This window comes from Nicotiana tabacum, chromosome 19 (genome assembly GCF_000715075.1).
Source record: "Nicotiana tabacum cultivar K326 chromosome 19, ASM71507v2, whole genome shotgun sequence".
Taxonomy (NCBI): Eukaryota; Viridiplantae; Streptophyta; class Magnoliopsida; order Solanales; family Solanaceae; genus Nicotiana; species Nicotiana tabacum.
This window is the reverse complement of record NC_134098.1, coordinates 60356779-60378192: the sequence shown is the minus strand read 5'-3', so window position 1 is coordinate 60378192 and position 21414 is coordinate 60356779. Positions and strand designations below refer to the sequence as shown.

Here is a 21414-nt window from a genome sequence, read left to right as displayed (position 1 = left end):
ATACAGGGCGTGGAACCATTGCTAGCTATGTGTTTGCTATGCTAGTTTATAGTATTTGGAGGGAAAAACATGATTATATTTCAGCAAGGCACTTTTGAGGAACACAGAATATGCAGAGAGATTGCCCTTCATGTGCACACTAGAGGCAGAAGATATCCATCATGGTAGCAGACATTACACATCTTAGAACGATTTCCTTATAGTTCTATGTATGTAATTGCAGTGCACATCTTTTGTATCTAGTCTATTGAGTAATCCCTAGATTTGTAGTAGACATAGATGAAACTTATAATATAGGATTAGACTTATATTCAGGAAAGTAGTTGGTCAACAACTACTTGGCATTATACAGATATACTTTTGATACAATTTGACTTTAATAAAAAGAATTAATACATAACAATCATCCCAATATTAATCATTTCATAATAATTCTTTAATATTCGTATAAAGAATCTATAGTACTATAGTCCTCGTATAATTATTATGTGAACCTATATACATTATGGCTTTTAATATTATTGGTCAGTCGGTCAAAAATAATTACAGTTACTTGCTGAATATTAAAAAAAATGTATAAAATATAGATATTTCATAATTAGTATATATATATATATATATATATATATATATATATATATATATATATATATATATATATATATATATATATATATATATATATATATATTATTATATACCCAATTTTTGGGTCACAATTTAACTTATACCCGCTTTGCAAAAAATAATTGCAAGCGTACCCACTTTTCGGGTAACTTCATACATACGGGCCTGAAGTAGCAAAAACTTATATCTGAAGTTTGAACTTCAGAATGTTTTGCCTGAAGTGTAGCAAAACTTCAGATATTTTTATCTGAAATTTGGCCTGACTTGCAAAGGCAATCACGCAAACTTCAGTTCATAGTGCAATGGCAAACTTCAGCTCAATAAAACTACATCATGTTTTGGCTAAAATTTTTATTTTGTAATTGCTGAACTTCAGCATTCTAGGAGCTGAAGTTTGTTTTGTAATTGCTGAACTTCAGTATTCTAGGACTAAAGTTTATTTTGTATTTACTGAATTTCAGCATTCTAATAGCTGAAATTTTATTTATATTTGCTGAACTTCAGCATTCTTAGAGCTGAAGTTCTAAATCTGCACACGGAAATGAGGAAGATAATATTTCAAAAAAAGAATTCAACAAAAGAATATATTGTACATAAACGAAAAGTACTAAATAATAATGAATTTAATAAATCATGATTAGCAACGATTGATGCTCTTCATTTCAAAGATTAAAGAATGAAAAATATTTTCGACATGAAAACAAGTTACTACAGATAAATTAGAACCAAAAATCAATGTAACTAAAATATCTAAGAGGTTAAATTATTGTGAATAAGACCAAACCGAATATAATGGGACAAGCATATATATATATATATATGAATCATCAGGGTAGAACGCATAACAATATCTCAAGTTTCAACATTCAGAAAATAGAAGAGGAAAAGAAAGAAGTGTGAAATTGTTTAAAAAATGGGTATAATTAAAAAAAAATTTAAAAATAAATATAGATTAAATGGGGACTACAAAATAGAACGCGTGCATTTTTTACTATTTTGTGGGACAGTGGTATATAATAGGAGTATAAATTTCCCTATACATGACAACATCTATACATGCACGTTAACAAAAGATCTCCTTTTACTCCTTTAGAGCCAACGGTTACATCCCGCATTTCCTCAACCACCGAAAACAACCCCCCAACAGCGCGTGAGTTTCCAACTCAATCATACAGCCAGCTTGCACAGTACCTAATCATCATTTCTGTCACAACCCCACCGCGCGTATAAAAACAATTCATCCATTCTGTTTCTTCTTCTTCCTCCTCCTCTCGCGAAGCCCTAGAAAATTCACATTCTACCATTCCTGAGCCCTAATTTCGCAGAGTCTAGATTTCCTCTAAATTCACCCTCGATTTCGCAGATAAATCCCTAGTTCTCTAGCCTAAAACACTCCGTTTCCTTCGAATTCGGCTTTCCAAACCCTAGATCTGATCCACATTTCCAATTTTTTCATAAATTGGAAATTTGACTAAAGATTAATTGACCGATTGCCGTTAAAATTTTCACGTATGGTGGGCATGGGAAGGGTTGAAAACGAGGCAATTAACAAACCCTCTTCATCGTCCTCGGCTTCATCATCTCCGACGACGACTACGTCGACGTCGGTGACGGAGACGGTGAATGGCTCTCACGATTTTAAGATCACGGGATATTCGTTGTCCAAGGGGATTGGGATTGGGAAATACATCGCTTCTGATACGTTCATGGTAGGTGGGTATTCGTGGGCGATCTATTTCTATCCGGATGGAAAGAGTATTGAAGATAACTCCACGTATGTTTCGTTGTTCATTGCCTTAGCGAGCGAAGGCACGGATGTGAGGGCGCTTTTTGAGCTGACGTTAATTGATCAAAGCGGTAAGGGTAGGCATAAGGTGCATAGCCATTTCGGGAGAGCTTTGGAGAGTGGGCCCTACACTCTTAAATATCGTGGAAGCATGTGGTGAGTTCCCTTTTATGGGTTCTTTCGTTTACTTTTTGTACGGTGTGGTCTAATGTAGTTGAATTTCACTGACTATTCAACGCTGGTTTTACCTGACCTCTGTCCTTTCCGATAAAGTATTGTTTGATGTATTGGTTGGTTGACTTACTCTTTTGTACGGTGTACTTTAATTTATGGGCTTGTGTTGTGGTATACTTTTGATTTTGTGACACTGGGCGCTTTAACCTTGTCCTTGTCTTTGTAAATAGATTTGCTTAACTTTTAGTAGAAGAAATTGCAACCAGCAGTCATCTTTGCACGTCTCGTTCGTCCTTGTCTACCTTTACATGCTTGTGCTGTAGTTCTTATTCTCATAACGTCTTTTCTGATTTACTCATCTTGCCTGATAAAAAAAGAAACTTCTATTTTGATTTACCCTATTTAAGAAATGGAGACTGTTTGCGTTTCATGTAAGCTTTTGAAGTATGCTGAAACTTGTTGTGGTTTTGTTGATGATTGAAATTAGCACTTCAGACCAGAATTCAGTTGCAGGATTTGACTTAATTTTTTTACTTCACATATCACTTTCTCTATCCATGTTTGTCGAACCCTTTGTTTATTTAACATGCACGCATATAAATCTACATGGGCTAATTTGGGTTCTGCAGGGGATATAAACGATTCTTCAAAAGAACTGCTTTAGAAACATCAGACTACCTGAAGGATGATTGCCTGCAAGTTCATTGCTGTGTTGGTGTTGTGAGGTCCCGCACTGAAGGACCTAAAACTTACGCCATCTCTCTACCACCATCAAATATTGGACTACATTTTGGACAACTCCTTGAAAGTGGGAAGGGTACTGATGTAAACTTTGAAGTTGATGGAGAGATATTTGCTGCTCACAAATTGGTACTTGCTGCGAGGTCACCTGTGTTCAGAGCACAACTCTATGGTCCAATGAAGGATCAAAATACAGAGCATATAAAAGTAGAAGACATGGAAGCCCCTGTTTTTAAGGTCAAAGTCATATACCTCGCTCCCCTTTCTTTCCCTTATCTCTAGATTTGACTTCTTATAATGTAAATATCATTAATGTGATCTGTAAGTATTCAAGATAGTTAATATGCTGAACTTGGTATTTGCATTACTGTACTACTATGAAAACTTCTCATTCCATTTATTATCTCAGTTGTCATTGCATTTTCTTTCACACTGCGATTAAGCAATTTTTTCGAAGTTACTTGCACCTGCAGCAGTTATTTGTTATTTACTGCCTCTTTTTTTTAGATGAATACTTTCTGCCACTCTTAATAGGTTTCATAAGTTTTCTCTCCTATAGAGACCTGGCAGTTCAATAGAGAGTTTTGACCCATAATTAAGTGTTTAAGAAGGTTATAGGTGGACAAGGAATTGTTCTTTACGGATTTGTGATGTATTCAGTTGAACAGTTTCAGCTTGGAAGGCTAAAAGTTGTAGTATGAAGCTATTTCGGAAGACATATAGGAACTTTATGCTCTACTATATGATTTTCTCTTTGTTGGTTTGTTTTTCCAATTGTCATAAAATTGAAGACCTCTCTTGCTGTAAACTACTTGTATGTGATACATCTACTTGCTAACTCTTCCAACTCATGGGAAATTTACATCGTGGTGCTTTTGCTTTGAATTTTCTACCTTTTACTTTCTAATCTCAAAAAGATGGAAGTTGACTTCCACTGATGATAATATTCCTAAAGTTCAGTTGACATTGGTGGGGGATAAGTGGTTATGAATTTATATGCAAGTAGTAAGAAGTGCAACTTCATTTTGACTGGTGCGACGTAAGTATGCATTCAGACAACAGTCAAATAATTTCTTTAACTTGCTTATCTTGGAAATTGTTAATACCACCACAACCACAACAACCCAGTATAATCCCACTAGTGGGGTCTGGGGAGGGTAGTGTGTACGCAGACCTTACCCCAACCCTGGGGTAGAGTGGCTGTTTCCGATAGATCCTCGGTTCCCTCTCTCCAAGAGAACTCCTACCTTGCTCTTGGGGTGACTCGAACCCACAACTTCTTGGTTGGAAGTGGAGGGTGCTTACCACTAGAGCAACAACCCACTCTTGTCTGGAAATTGTTAATGCATTAACTATTTTTTGTCCCAAGCATTCCAGTGGTTGTAAACTTAAATACATTGATCTGATCCCTACTTTTTGGAATGCTCAGTGTTGTTAAAGGCTCCCTCGAGGCACTTCTAAGTCTGGAAATTAGATACAACATAAGCTAGGTGTTGTGCCTTGCTTTGTTACTGTTTCAGTGTAAGCACCGAGGCACTAAAGGGACACATCATTGCCCATTTTCTATAATCTTGACGAGGGTGACACTAAATAATGAATGTACCTTGAAATGTGACATACTAAATATCAATCAAAAGTCATGAATGAATATGTATGATTAAGAATAGGAGATTATAGATACGTAAAATTTCATCTTGATTTATAATTATCTCATCCACTTGTTTTGTTGATTTATTGTTTTTTCCTATTCCTTTATCTATACTTGTTGGTTGTGTTTATATCTACTTTTTCTTGCATTACATATTTACTTATTTGCTTCTTCATTTTTGCATGTTTTCACTGGACCCACAGTGATTGCTCTTTATGTTTAAATCCCAAGAACACCTTTCTATGCTTTTTGCCTTTGGTAACATTGCATCTGTGAATTACTTGTTGAAGCTGTTTAATTTATTACAGTATCAACAGGAAGCTAAGTAGATTACCGCAGATGCCAATAGAAGCCGTATTTGGAGTTCATTTTTGAGTTAAATGTTTTTTATTTACAGTTCTGATGTGGCATTGTCTCTTTTCATTATACTTTTGTGATTTAATTTTGCATTAGTTGCTTTAATTCTCGTGTATGTTGATGGCAGGCTCTTATTCATTTCATTTACTGGGATGTGCTGCCGGACATGGAAGAACTCACAGGATTGAACTCAAAATGGGCATCGACCTTAATGTCTCAACATCTGCTTGCGGCTGCTGACCGTTATGGGTTAGATAGGCTCAGGTTGCTCTGCGAGGCTAACCTGTGTGAGGAAGTTGCTATTAATACTGTTGCAACAACTTTAGCCCTGGCTGAACAGCATCATTGTTTCCAGCTGAAATCTGTCTGTCTCAAATTTGTTGCCATGCCAGAAAATCTAAGAGGTGATCTTTTATCTCCTGTTCAACTCATGTTATAGTGCTACATCATAGTTGCGATTCAATTTGATTATTTGGTTCAACTTTCAAGTACTTGACTTTTTGTGTTAATTTTAACACATTTATACTTTTTTGGCATCATGATCTACAAATAATCTCTCCTAAGTGTAACTCTCAAAAGATTTAATTCCCCTTATGAAAATTTTCTGTAATAAAATGTACTTGTGCTTTATCTCTGTAAAATGAAAATTTAAAATTTCTAATTTGATTTTCAACAATTCTCTTTATCTACTACTGAAAATATTGTCGCTAGTTAATTTGGAAGGGAAGAAGTCTGGCCATTAATGCAGGTCTATAGTATTTCTGAAATGAGTTTCTATTCGTCGTCCTTATTTCTAAAGGGGTTCAGGTTTAGGCACAAAAGAAAAAGTGAAAGAAGACTCGCAACTCTACAATTTGGTGATGCCATTTGTCAGTGTGGATCATGGAATTAACTTTATGCTCAACCGATAGGCCTAAAGGACAAAGTTACAATATTTTTGTGCAAATTGCAATTTATATGCCACCACTTCAAATCCAAGTTAGCATAATTGAAAATGTCTATTGATTAGTAGATTTCTTTTGGTAACATGCATCTAGATTTTACATGCTATATAATTATTGTTGGCATTATGCATTTGATGTTCATTGACCATTTGTCCCTTTGATTTTGAACTTATCACATCCTTAGCATAGTATTTTAATCCAGGAACCTTTTGGAGAAAAATTATCCTGAGACATTAATGCAGGTCTATATTAGTATTTCTGAAATGAGTTTCTATTCGTCGTCCTTATTTCTAAAGGGGTTCAGGTTTAGGCACAAAAGAAAAAGTGAAAGAAGACTCGCAACTCTACAATTTGGTGATGCCATTTGTCAGTGTGGATCATGAACTTTATGCTCAACCGATAGGCCTAAAGGACATAGTTACAGTATTTTTGTGCAAATTGCAATTTATATGCCACCACTTCAAATCCAAGTTAGCATAATTGAAAATGTCTATTGATTAGTAGATTTCTTTTGGTAACATGCATCTAGATTTTACATGCTATATAATTATTGTTGGCATTATGCATTTGATGTTCATTGACCATTTGTCCCTTTGATTTTGAACTTATCACATCCTTAGCATAGTATTTTAATCCAGGAACCTTTTGGAGAAAAATTATCCTGAGACATTAATGCAGGTCTATATTAGTATTTCTGAAATGAGTTTCTATTCGTCGTCCTTATTTCTAAAGGGGTTCAGGTTTAGGCACAAAAGAAAAAGTGAAAGAAGACTCGCAACTCTACAATTTGGTGATGCCATTTGTCAGTGTGGATCATGAACTTTATGCTCAACCGATAGGCCTAAAGGACATAGTTACAGTATTTTTGTGCAAATTGCAATTTATATGCCACCACTTCAAATCCAAGTTAGCATAATTGAAAATGTCTATTGATTAGTAGATTTCTTTTGGTAACATGCATCTAGGTTTTACATGCTATATAATTATTGTTGGCATTATGCATTTGATGTTCATTGACCATTTGTCCCTTTGATTTTTAACTTGTCACATCCTTAGCATAGTATTTTAATCCAAGAACCTTTTGGAGAAAAATTATCCTAAGCACCTTGGTTCCATTCACCTCTGAGGTGAATCCAGGATTTTTTTTAGGATTTAAAGTTGATAGGTTCCACCTTTAAATTCTTAGCGTTGATCTTATTATAGGATTGTACAAACGAAGTGAATTTTGTTCTTGCTACATACTAGTGTCAGAGTTATGTTATTAGTTGATACTGATTGAGTTATGTTATTAAGCGGTATTGACCAGCATAATCTTTCTTATGCAGCTGTTATGCAAACCGATGGTTTTGACTACTTGAGAGAGAGTTGTCCTCATGTCCTCACAGAACTGTTGGAGTATGTTGCCAGGGTAAGTGAACATTCTGGCATTGCCAGCAAGCTAGGGAATGAGGTTATCCTTGATGGTGGCGATGTTAACGGACGGCGCGTGAAACAAAGATTATAATTGAAGTTCTGAATGCCAAACTGTGGTCGTTTCTAGGATAGTAATATTTTTCATGATGCAGCCTGTAGTTTGACATAGATGTAAATTTGGGTCTGTCAAGGTCATTGATATTGTAATCATCTATAATAATATCTTGTTCCTAGTAATATGTATTTGTGTATGGTTCCCGCTACTTGAAGCTCTTGATACATTTCCCAAGAGACTCAGCTTCTAACTCTTTGTTGATAAGGTTCTCTTTATTCCCTCTACTTATGTGCGGTTCCTTCGTGTATTTGAACTTGATATTTTAGCCCATGATTTGTTAATTGGAACACGTAATTTATTTGCTGTTATTTGGGGTATTGTTATTCGACAGATAATTAGGTGATAAATATTCGTCACCGTTGAAGGTCTACGATGAAACTAATTTACCGCTCCACAAATAGGCTTGTGTATTAGGCTTGTAGGGCTTCTAGCATTGTAATCACACGTTGGTGGTTTGCGGATCATTCCGCGCCGCTGTTCAACTTTTGTCCATGTTTAAGGAATTTGTGCAGAGATAGCTTGGTGCTATGGAAAATTATTTTTTCATGCCGGTGGGTATGCGGTATGCCTTAGTATTACCTATCTTGTTAAATTGTTAACAAATTTTATAACTTGCATTGTACATATGTCATGCGGATTGACAATTTACAAGATCAATACCCTAAAAAAAATTGCCATTGTATTTTGCATATCAATTTTTAAATTTTTGGAAAAAATGTGCATATGTAAACTAAGGGTGTTTATTGGACGGGCTGGACCGGGATGGTTATGAGAAAATATAACCCGTCCGGTTAGTGGGGCGGGCTAGTTAGTGGAACGGGCTGTTAGTGGGCTGGGTGATTCCGGGTTCTAGTGTGCCCGTCTGGGTTCGGGCCTATTTGGTTTGAACCGGGACGTTTTTTTTTTGTGTGTGTATTATGTTTTCTAGTTCAATGTAATTGATACTTAAGTGTTTGCAAACTTCTAAATATACTTTTAAAGTTTAAACTTTAAAGTGTTAAATTTGAAATTTGAATTTTAAAATTTTAAAATTGAAATTAAGTGACTACATAAAATTATTTAATAAGACCAATATGTAAGGATCAAATTTCAAATGCTTTCATTTCATATTTTCACTGTATAATAATACTTCAAATTAACTTGCAAGCTCTATTTTAATTTTTTCATTTTTGAACTTGCAAATTAAAAGTTTACAACAATTAAAAGTTTAGTGTTTACTACTGTCAAATGCTAATAAGAGCAAATTGTCTAATAAACTAACACATTAAACTTAAATAAGTCTAATAAATTCAAAATAACACAAATTGTCTCAAATCAACTTAATCACGAATTACTAGAGGACGCTCAAGACAACCCTCTGATATGCTTCCTTAAACCATATGTGCGCTCCCACTTGCGATGAACATTAAAGACTCGACCACGGTTCTTGCACTCTACTTTGCGAACTTCTTCATTTTCTTCTACTACCTCAAAGTGTTCCCAAACATGTGAGCGCACTCTAGAAGCACGAGACATGCTTGAACTTGAAACTAACAAAAATGGTAACCACACTTCATTTGAAAATTGTAATTTTGTAGTGGCTACCATAAATACTTGATAAAACTTGAAATAATAATTAATTGAGAACTTGAGAGCAATAAGCAATTCAATAATCAAGAGGAAATTGATAGAGAATTAGAGTAGGAGAAGAGAGCAAGTTGTGAGAAAAAATGAAGAAGATGGGGAGTTAGTTGTTGTTTTTAGAAGGCTAAAAATATAATTTATTAATTATTAGGGGTGGGGGACTATTTTAGCAAGGAGTAGGCCGAAATGGCTAAAAGTGCAAAAAATGACCGTTGCCCAACAGTCATTTTTTATTTTGACCATTGGCAGCGGTCAGAATTTTAAAAAAAAAATTGCAACTTAAACCGGACTGGAACACGGTTAAAACCCTCGAACGGGTTATCGGGCTAGCCAGGTTCCAGTGCACCAGTAGCCAAAAAAGGTCCGACCCCGTCAGGCACAACTCCTACCCCAACCAACCCATCTCATTCCTTACAGAATGACCGAATTGAACCGGATTGTTAGTGGGTTGGTCCATCTCGATTAACACCTTTAATGTAAATTATGTACTATAAAAATATATCATTTATATTACTACAAATGTTATACAACGTATTATTTCACTTCCTCTTAGTTCAAGCTATTACTTAATAACTGTTTTTTTTTTTAAATTATCGATGCCTCTAGAAAGAAAGTATTCTTTTGCATTGCACTTTTTTATGTCTAAGGTTCAATGTTGTTTTGAACAAGTAACTCGTCTCGAGCAATGCTTTAAAGTTTCAAGCCTTTCTCGATCAAACCAATCCATTTTCGACAAGTCTTTCAGAATTGGAAGAACAAAAATTAGATATATTTTTATAATTAAAAAAGTTACTACTACAATAAATATATATTTGTTATAAAATAAAGACAGTAAAGTAAAGACAAGTATAGAGAGAAACTGATATATTATTCAAACTTCAAACTTATGTACATAATGAACTGAAGACTCCTCTATTTATAGAAGAAAGGAAGCAGCTGCGAGGCTTTTCAGGAAGCAGCTGCAAGGCTTTTCTTTAGCTGCTTGTAAGCTGTCTGCATAAATTGCTTGCAACCTGCCTGTTTAATATGAAACTGCTGCAAATCATTTCATTGAGTTGCTTGCAACCTGCCTGCATCAGCTGCTTGTAGATAAATTTCAACATAGTACTAAATGGATAATCTTCTTCAGGAAGATTATCTATAGCAGAGTAATAAATGGACATCCACAATATAATATTTTCATAACACTCCCCCTTGGATGTTCACTAAAAGATAATGTGCCTCGTTAAAACCTTACTAGGAAAAATCCAGTGAAAAAATTCTAGTGAAGGAAAAAGAGTACACGTATTTAGTAATACGCATTTCTAACTGGCTCATTAAAAATTTTATAAGAAAAACCCCATGAAAAAAAGCTTAGTAAGGAAAAAAGGGTACAACGCGTATTTCACTCCCCCTGATGAAAATCTTGTTTCAAATATTTGAGTCTCCGCATTCCACTCTTGTATACCATTTTCTCAAAAGTTGAAGTTGGCAAAGATTTAGTGAACAAATTTGTTGGATTGTCACTTGAACGGATTTGTTGCACATCGATGTCACCATTTTTCTAAAGATCATGAGTATAGAATAATTTTGGTAAAATGTGCTTCATTCTATCTCCTTTTATAAATCCTCCCTTTAATTGGGCTATGCATGCAGCATTGTCTTCGTATAAAATTGTGGATCTTTTATCACATTCCAAACTATATTTTTCTCGAATAAAATGAATCACTGATCTCAACCATATGCATTCCCTACTTGCTTCATGAATAACTATTATCTCAGCATGATTTGAAGAAGTAGCAGCAATAGATTGCTTTGTGAAGCGCCATGATATGACAATACCTCCACATGTAAACACATACCCGATTTGAGATCGAACTTTATGGAGATCGGATAAATAACCTACATCTGCATAACCAATATGATCTGCACCACCTTTGTTAGCATTGGCAAGATACATAAGTGCACCAATTGCACTAAGATAGAGTATTTCAGGACCAAGGAGTTCCTCATCCTCTTCTGAAGGTCAGAACGGATCCTTATTCACTTCAAGTGATCGAACACCTATTTGGTGTACTTAATGGGTGCGCTTTGTCCATGTAAAAGTATTTTAAGATATTTTCTGTATAGACAGACTGATGGATAAAGATCTCGTCTGCTAAATATTCAATTTGCAGACTAACACAAAGTTTTTCCTTTTGGAGCTCTTCTGGAGTTCCTGTGATATTTATGTCATTAACATAAACATCACGTATAACAAACTTTGATGTTGTTTTCTTTGTAAAAATGCATGGAAAAATGCCATCATTTATATAACCGTCATTCATCAATTCAGTGAGGTGATTATACCACATGCGCCCTGATTGTTTTAATTCATACAAAGATTTTTGTAATCTGATTGAGTATATTTCTTGAGACTTTGAATTATATGCTTCAAGCATTTTTAAATCCTTCGGGGATCTTCATTTTGACTTAATCAAATGAGTCATAGAGGTTATGACTTGTATTTAGATGGCATGACATCTTCAGGTGTCTGGACTACAGGTCCGATCCTCACAATCATTTATAATATTGTGTACTATATTGTATCAAATATATCGCCGACGATCATTTTGTATCGGTTCCTAAGCGGCATAACTTGTTGAGATCTCATCACTTTCTTTATTTTCAGGTACCTGAACTTCTTCTGGAGTTTCATGAAATGTTATATCGTGGGCTCTTCTAGAGCTCATTGCTCATTTCCTCCTCATTATGATCACTTGCTCCTATCCTTTTCAGGGATTGTTACCTTTGGAACCGATCGGTTTACTACGCTTCATGCGTGCAGTAAAGTTTATCCTTCAGGGATTTTAATTTTAATAGGAGCATTTGCAGCTGAAATATGATATTTAATTTTGGATCAGCAAATGCTTCTGGCATTTGATTTGAATTATCTTCTAAGCGATGATCATATTAATGATAATTCGATTCATATAGCATATTTTTCAGCTGTTTATTTCATCCCTCAAATGTTAGAAAAACTAACTCATATCCCCAATCTTCTTTGAAAAATACATCTTTGTGCATCGTGGTAGAGAAATTAATCATATACCACACATCAAAAGTTATTAGATAATAATAAAAATATTTGGTTTCTGATCCTAAACCAATTGAGAGGGAATGACTTATCATATTTTGTTGGTCTGATGCATACAAGTGCTGCTATATGCAATTTAGAAAATCTTAGACCAACACATGAAGTTTTGTTCTCATAAGAAACAGTTTAGCCATTAATATGAGGTATTCAATGCTAAACTAGCTTGGATATAAACCAGCATCATCAAGATGAACTATCTTGATTTTATAATCTGAAAATTATGCTATTAATTGAGAAAGACAATTTCAAATGTAAAACTGCAGGTTGACAATAAACATACACGTAACCATCTTATATATGCATCTATAAGTGGTTCACATGATAGGTGAATGGGCTCATATTCACCTTTTATATATTTCAGAATTCGGGAATTTTAGTCCCAACTTTAGTTGGTATAATCAAGTTATTATAAGAACAAGCCACCCAAGAGAATTCTTGAAGAATCTTATAATTCTTCAGTATATGCTTATCTGAATTCTCAAATAGCTCATTTAAAAATGGCAAATGAAAACTTCAAGTTTATCATGGCATGTGCTATCTCTAAGTAAACTTCTGGTTTACTATGGCATAAACTTTTGCATCAGTAAACTTCTGATTTACTGTGGCTACTTTTGTATCAGTAAATTTCTAATTTACTGTGGCTGCTTTTGCATTAGTAAACTTCTGGGATACTGTGATACATGATGTAGTACAAATTTGAAGAATAAGGCGGGTAACTTCTCACATACATATTTACCCCATATGATTGTGGGAACATGAAGATTTTCAATCTTTCAATCATTTGTAGTCTCAATATGATAGCCATTTGTATTAGTAAACTTCAGGTTTACTACAACATATGTTTTGACCATGATCATATAATATGAATGACATATTTGTATATAAGCTCTTCGAGAGCCTTCCTTTATTATCCACAATCTAATATTTACCAGACACTACTGGTGTCATGTGTCTTCTAGACAAACAATTAGCTCTTCAGGAGTTGTTGACACATTTTGTACTATCAAATATTGCTCAGACACTTCTGGTATTATGAGAGAAAATTATAACCAAATGAACAATATAAAACTAATTCTAAATCTATAAATGACGAAAATTAAGAATTTTAATATTTCTATTACTAACTTTGTGACAAATATCTCCTTCAAGGAGAAATATCATTAACATCTGAATATTTTGTATCAATACGGCAATCACATAGTCATTGCATCTTTTAAGGAAAGATACACGAGTTGTTATTTCTTTCGGGGAACTCAATAACTAACCATAATATATTAATGTGGTTGTAGTAGAAAGCATTCTACAAGAATTTTTTTGCCTTAGAATGATACTTAATAAAATTATCCAAGATATTTTACGTACAACAGGTACGTGCGACAATGATTTTTATGCCACAAAAATAATATTTATATCATTTGTTATTCTAGCTCTTCCGGAGGTGAGTTGTGGTATTTCTTCATTCACTACAGGGAATGAAAATGTGCTTCAAAAATAACTTTGAATAGCTCATTATTTTATTTACACACAAAAAGATACAGTTTCATAATATTTTCCTGCTTTGGGAGAAAATTTCAATTGTGTTACTTCTTCAGTAGCAAATTAAAATACGAAAAATTGAGTATATATTCTCTCAATCATATTACCTCTTATGGAGGTGAATTGTAATATATTTACATCAAGAGCACGTTCATATTTACAACTTTATTAATATTATCACATTCACTTCAGGGAATGGATTAATATTTATCAAAAATTCTCATCCTTCAGGAAATCGAATATAATTATCTGAACGCGCATTAATCACATCAATTGTGATGCTTCAACCTCTTTTAAAATATTTACTACTTCAGGAGCAAATCGAGGCGTGCATGTAATATAGAGAATATTTTTCTAGCTTATCTTTAATTGTAACCACCAAAAGCCTAAATTATCACTTCTGGTTGTCATAGGCATATACCACTTCTGGTGGTTAACAAAATTTAGTTACAATGAGATATATGAAACATAATCACTTCTGGTGGTTGTATATTTCTTGCAAACTCTGCTGGAGTTTAAGTGGATCTAATAATGTTATCCACTTTGTAATCCTTTATTAAGATAATTAGGATGAAAACAAATACCAAAATAGGTACTATATACGTAACATATAACAAAGCAAGCGATGATAGTGATATTAAAATATAAGCAAAAGGCTCAAATTAAATTACGCAAATTTGGCCACACCAGATGTAAGTGATATCTATATCACTACTGTCAAGAAGAAAAACTCACCACCTCAAGGATATAATCTGCCATATGATGCTCGTTATAAACAAGATCTAACCACAGACATAAGAGTGTCGCCTTACTTCGGAGACAAACACACCTCAAGGATATAATCTGCCATATGATGCTTGTTATGAACAAGATCTAACCACAGACATAAGAGTGTCGCCTTACATCAGAGACGAACACTGAAATAGAAATTAAATTCGAAGTACGTACTCAAAATGGTAGAGCCTCGCGCTGATAACGTGTTATAAAATAAAGACTGTAAAGTAAAGAAATCGAAGACAAGTATAGAGGGGGATTGATTTTTTTATTCAACTTCAAACTGTTGTTCATAATGAACTGAAAACTTCTCTATTTATATAAGAAAGGAAGCAGTTGCGAGATTTTTCAGGAAGCAGCTGCAAGGTTTTTCTTTAGCTGCTTGTAAGGTGTGTGCATGAACTGTTTGTAATGTGCCTGTTTAATAAAAAACTGCTGCAAATCATTTCATTAAGTTGCTTGCAACCTGACTGCATCTACTTGTAGATAAATTTGTACTAAATGAATAATCTTCTTGTTAGCGAATTCGTAACAAAATCCCCGTTATTAAGGAAAAAGAATTGTTTTAACAATGATTCACGGTTTGGAACGGTAGGACTATTTGCTTATATGTTTTCAAGCAAAAAAAGGACTTCAAATTCTGACGCGAATTTCCAACTAAACTAGCCTCCGATTTCCACTTGCTTCTCAAACATCTCTTCCTCCGGCGAAGTCGAGTTGTAAGTCCCCCTCTTTATATCTCTCTGTATTTGAAAAAGGAAAACCCTAAATCCCTCTTCCCAATTGTTTAATTTAAATTTTTTTTTTTTGTTTTTAATGGTAAACTCAAAAAAAAAAATCTCATTCTGTTCCCATGCTTTGTACTGCTCCGCTGCTTAAACAAATTGTCGACTTCGATTTCTCATGTTTCTTGTTTGGAGGCTCATGTAATAGATGGCTCTGAAATTGTGAATATTTAGATTATTAAGATAATATATAAGACCGTAAAATATGCTATTTTCTTTTTATTTTTATTGTTACTATTCAGCATTTGGGATTATTGGAGGTCAAGATTTACAACTGATTCTAATTCCTAACCAATAATTGAATAACATCCCGATTATATCTAATACAGTCTAAACAATCGGCCCTTGAGGTTTGTTTGGTGTGCTATTGAACTGACTTTTTAACATCTGTAACAATTAGAAATTTTCCGCTTATACTATATACTTTTAAGCAAGAAATCTGTTTGTCTGAGCTCAGCATCTTATGTTAGCTGATACTGCTAGTTCCAAGCTTGGATAAAGGGGGCGGTTGTAGAGTAGGTTGTCCATTCAGACTAAAACTAGTCAATTTATCAATCCTCAGCGAATTATGAATCTTCACAGAATTCAAAAACTAGGTGTTGTTGTGCTGGGTTTTTTATTGAAGGTGATGTCCCTGCTAACTTATGCGCACCTCGACTATTCCTTCGTGTGCTTGCTACCTTGCACCAATACAGGTACTGGATAACTCTGCCTACCAAGCTTTAGACGGGTGGGAAGATATCACCTAGTGTGTTTTGCCTTGATTGGAACTTGGACTTGAGACCTCATAGTTCTTCTTCGTTGTTGTACTATGTTATAAAAAAAGGTCTGAAATTGTCCAATTTTGTTGAAGCAGAGAGCTGTCAAGGACAGAGAGAGCACAGTGATATTCCTGGGAGAGAAAAATGGTATTTTTTTTCCTGATCTCTCTTTCTTAGTGCTGTATATACTTGGTGTCTGCTTTGTTTTCTCCAATTGTTCTACAGTGGAAAGTTTATTTACCTTATTGGAATCAATTCTTATTTGAGGTTTTTTCTCATATATTTATTTGGTCTATATTCTGGCTGGGTTTTGCCTCTGACCCACTCTGTTTTCCAGTTGTTTTTCTCATATTTCAAGGATCTGGTAGGCAGAGAAGTGACTGTGGAACTGAAGAATGACTTGGCTATCCGAGGAACACTACATTCAGTTGATCAGTATCTGAACATTAAGCTTGAAAACACGAGGGTTGTTGACGAGGACAAGTACCCCCACATGGTAATTATTCCTTGTTCTCCTCCAATCGTGTGGGTTGGGTGGGACAATTAACATTTAGGGTTCATTTTATTTATGAGCTATGTTGTGTTCTTCCATCTTTGTTCTTCTTGTTAGATATCATCGATTTCATCTGTGAAAATAAGTGGCCATGCATTTCATTTTGTTCATTCTTTCATCTTCTCTCTTTGTGTGTGTACGATTGGTTGAGAACCTCTGATTGGCTCTCTCTCACTCTCTCAATTGAAGAACTTGTGAATTGGTTCTTTTTGGTTTTGTTATGCACTAGGAGGACATGATATTTTTCTCCTCCACAATAGTCTTTAGTTGTGAACCCTGATAGTTTTTGCTAGAACTTTTTACTGTTGGTTGGATATTTGAATTAAGGAGGGCCAATTTGAAGTACTGATGTCGTGTGAAGAAGGTCAATTTGAAGTATTAACTTCTCTCTGTGTCTAAAATTCTGGTCACTGAGGTTCACAAAGATATGAGATTCTTTTTGTAGTTTTAATCTATGGTTATGAGCTTTGTCGATCACTATGACTATGATTGTTTGGTGGCTCTGTTCTGCTAAGGCCTAGTGTTTGTTAATATTTGCTATAAGCTATGCTATGATCTATTCACCTTTCTGTTTAATGTAACTACTTATGTTACTTGAAGGCATCTAGCTTTACATTCTTTGACCATTTGGACACTAAGAATTTCTTATTCCAAGGCTAAGAACTTGTAAGTACAAGAATCCAATATCACTGTAACTATTGTAGTGCTGGGGAAAACCTTAACTAAAGAATTTTGTGTCTTACTCAACCTGGTAGCCGCATAGAAGTCAATAGAATGGTGAACCTTATGCTCTATGTATAACCACCATGATATAGCCTGTGGTTGGGTGAAATATGATGGCTTCTCCAAATAAATGACCTTGTGTTGTTTCGTTTTGAGTTGTCGTCTTCTTCTTTTTTTTTTTTTTCCTTGGGTTGAAAATCTTCTATGGCTTTAACAAATTGAATTTGTTGTCTCGTTGGTGCCTTGATGTCTTACCAATTTGGAACCAAAGCATATGTAGTAAATTCAGAGGCGGATCCAGGATTTGATAACTACGGGTGCCACTATTTTATGTAAACTTACCACTTAACATGTGATAACCAAACTGAATATATTTGGTCCTTTACTTGAAATCATGAAAAAAAAAAATAACATTAACTAGATTAAAAAAGGGTTGTACAAAGAGAGGAAATACAAAGATGAACATAAAAGAAAGAAAATGAAAAAAGGGAACAAGCGAGGTGGAGAGGAACATTAAAATTGAATTGATAAGATGAGTGAGGCAAGTATCGATCTTGGGCCTTGCGCCTGGTAAGAGAAACTTGGACCACGGAACCTAACTTCACTTTGTGACTGAGGGTGCCACACTCTAATTATGAACGCTTTTTACGTGAAAATACCAGTGTACTCCCTCCGTTTCAATTTAGTTGAGGTAGTTTGACTCAGCACAGAGTTTAAGAAAAAAAAGAATACTTTTGAAACTTGTGGTTTTAAAAGCTTAAGGGGTAAAAGCTTTGTGGAGCCATGACATTTGTGTGGTTATAAAAGCTTCTCATTAAGGGTAAAATGTTAAAATGAAGAGTTTAAAGTTGAATTATTTCCAGTTGTAGAAATGTGTCATTCTTTTTGGAACGGACTAATAAGGAAAGTGTGTCATCTAAATTGAAACAGAGGGAGTATATATGAATTTTTACTCGAGCGACCCGGTGGCGTACCACCCCCTTTCCTGTACATAGATCCGCCACGGGTGGTAATGTTAATTTTCAATGTTGCAACTTTTAGTCTCATTGGCCCGGAATTACTTTTGCATCATGTTTTCTAGATACAAAAGTTGGAACTGGAAGCAACTATCTCTGTAGGCCCATAAAATATGACTAGGTGCACGAAATTGGAACCGGAATCAACAATCAGGATAGGACCACGAATTATGAATATCCTAGACGGTGCTAGGGATAGCAATGGGGGGAATGGTAGATGCTTCACCCTCCTAACCTAGGCCTGCCCGGGGCAAACTTCTCCGTCCCCCTCTGACCCTGCTGCACTTTTCCCGCTAGGTTGGGTTCCCTCATGTTTCGCCTTGTGAATCGTTTTTTTTTTTCATTCACTTATCCAGCTCGCCCTCATCTGAATTAAAGAAAACATATGTCCTTTGGCCCATTCCACGTAGGCAAGCACCCACTTCCTTGTAGAGTAGGAAGGAGATCTCGGTAGAGCTGCAGCTTGATTAATCCTATAGATTGGGATGTATAGTTATAAAAAGAAAGATTATTTCGCCACTGTAAAGATGACGGTCTCTTTTCTATTTATATGGCAAGCCCTGGAGCCATCAACCTTTCCTAGTCGTCAGTTTCTTATACGCTATATTCCTATTCTGTAAAATGTTATTTCTCGCAATTTTAAAGGTATGAACCGGTATTGTAAATAGCGCTCGCCTCAGCGCTAATAGCATGAGGTGACACGAAGCAGAAGCCCATCGCTATTTTCAGCTGAGGTGTTGCGAAATTAGAAAAGTGGCGAGGAGGCGTCAGTGGGGCAAGGAGGTGACAATGTGACAGAAGCGTCGTTTTTTTTAAAAAAAAAAAAGGACTCTTCTCTTCTTCTTCTTCTCACCTTTCTGTTCTTAAAAAAAAAGACTCTTCTCTTCTTCTTCTCACCTTTCTGTTCTTCTTTCTTCCTCTGTTTCTCTATTTTCTCCTCTGATTTTCATTTTTTTCTTTTCAGTGCCAGACTTTTAGTGTAAAATTGATGAATTATTGACTATCTTGTTCTAGACTTTTAGTATCTACTATCTACTTTTAGTTTTTGAATTGAAATATTTGCTAATATGTTATTGCTATTGAGTTTTTGGTTATTTATATATGCAAATTTAACACACACACACACACACACACACACACACATATATATATATATATATATATATATATATATATATATATATATATATATATATATATATATATATATATATAAAAAAGCAAGCGCTTCGCTTCTCGCCTCAGTGAATCGGGCCCTCGTCGCTTTTTGTCGCCTCGCACTCCAAAACACTGGTATGAACATTTTCGTATTGACATCAGGTTTTCCTCAAGTGTGCAAGGGTATGTATTTATTCAGTATGGATGAAAAACTGAAACTATTCCAAAGTGAAAGGGATCTCGACTAGAAGTAGGTTGCTCATAGTTACTGGCCTAGTATGTCTAGTTTTTTCACTCTTCCTTCGCTTAAACATACTTACCTTTTTCTTGTCTCTTTTCTTTTGTCCCTAGTATTTTCTTCTTTTTGTGTTTTGGTACTCATTTCATTTCTCGCTGATAAAACTGTTTTTGATGGTGATAGAAATCAGTCAGGAATTGCTTCATCAGAGGATCAGTGGTGAGATATGTGCAGTTACCTCAGGATGGAGTTGACATAGAACTACTTCATGATGCTACAAGGAGAGAAGCTCGGGGTGGCTGAAATCTGGACTTTGAAATACTGTCCATTTTCACATTTTCAGTTGGATGAATCGGCATATACTGATTTTTCTTGCTGTTCAGTGTAATTCTAGATGCATGTTGCATGTAGTAGTTATGACTACTGCAAATTTAACAGTGGATATGAATGTTGACCCTAAGACATTTCTCAGTCTTTTGACAAAATTAAGAATGTTAAAAACGCCCGAGATCCTTCCGTAGTGCCACTTTTTTCGGGGAAATGTTACCTACCAATGGAAAAATCGTTCTTTAGGACCATACAAATGTTCTAGTTATATGTCTATCTTCAGGAGACGTAAAATATGAGATCTTTGGAGGATCATCATCTTCTATTCAAATGGTCGTGGAGATTATTTTCTCCTCACACTAAAATGCAAGTTTTGCTGTGCTAGAGGTTAGATAACATAATACCAACAAAAGTTATGTGGAAGGCATTAATAATACAAAAGTTATATCGTGTTTTGCTCATATTTTACGGGTTTAGAATCAATAGTTTTGGTTTAGAAAGAATTAGAATATTAGCAAAGAATATAGAGTTAGAAATAGAATTATATTTTAGTGATAATAATACGTATATATAATACGTGTTTAAATTCTGAAAGCTACATGTTTCGATCTCATGATTTAATGTAATTCTTTTTAGTGACATTAAATGAAATAAGGTATGAACGTATTCAACATCGAGCACTTAATAAACATTAGAAAAATAACGGTATAAATCTTCAAAGTTTATTAAGTAATGTTGTATACGGTAAAAACCGGTTAGTCATTCGTACGAACTGGTCGAAATGGTAATGCATTGGATCGGAGAAGCGTATTCGTAATATCAGGTTGAGGTCCGAAGTCAGGTCACCGAGCTTCGAGCCCTAGGGACCGATGTCGAGCTCGATATCATTATCGAGCTCGAACCCAAATCTAACTATGATGCAAAGTAAAGTTATCGAGCTTATGGGGCAGAGATCGACCAACACTGACCCCGAATCAATACAAGGATCCGAGTCAAAATC

The 21414-nt window shown here is 34.9% G+C and overlaps 1 protein-coding gene across 1 annotated transcript; it reads left to right on the top strand.

The window, feature by feature from the left end:
* Positions 1 to 1682: 1682 nt before the first annotated feature.
* Positions 1683 to 20588, top strand: LOC107762846 (BTB/POZ and MATH domain-containing protein 2). Its single transcript, XM_075237800.1, has 6 exons — positions 1683 to 2569; positions 3217 to 3565; positions 5461 to 5737; positions 7603 to 7763; positions 16737 to 16895; positions 20271 to 20588. The coding sequence occupies exons 1-6, from the start codon at positions 2139 to 2141 to the stop codon at positions 20388 to 20390; spliced, it is 1497 nt and encodes a 498-aa protein (XP_075093901.1). The 5' UTR covers positions 1683 to 2138; the 3' UTR covers positions 20391 to 20588.
* Positions 20589 to 21414: the final 826 nt, after the last annotated feature.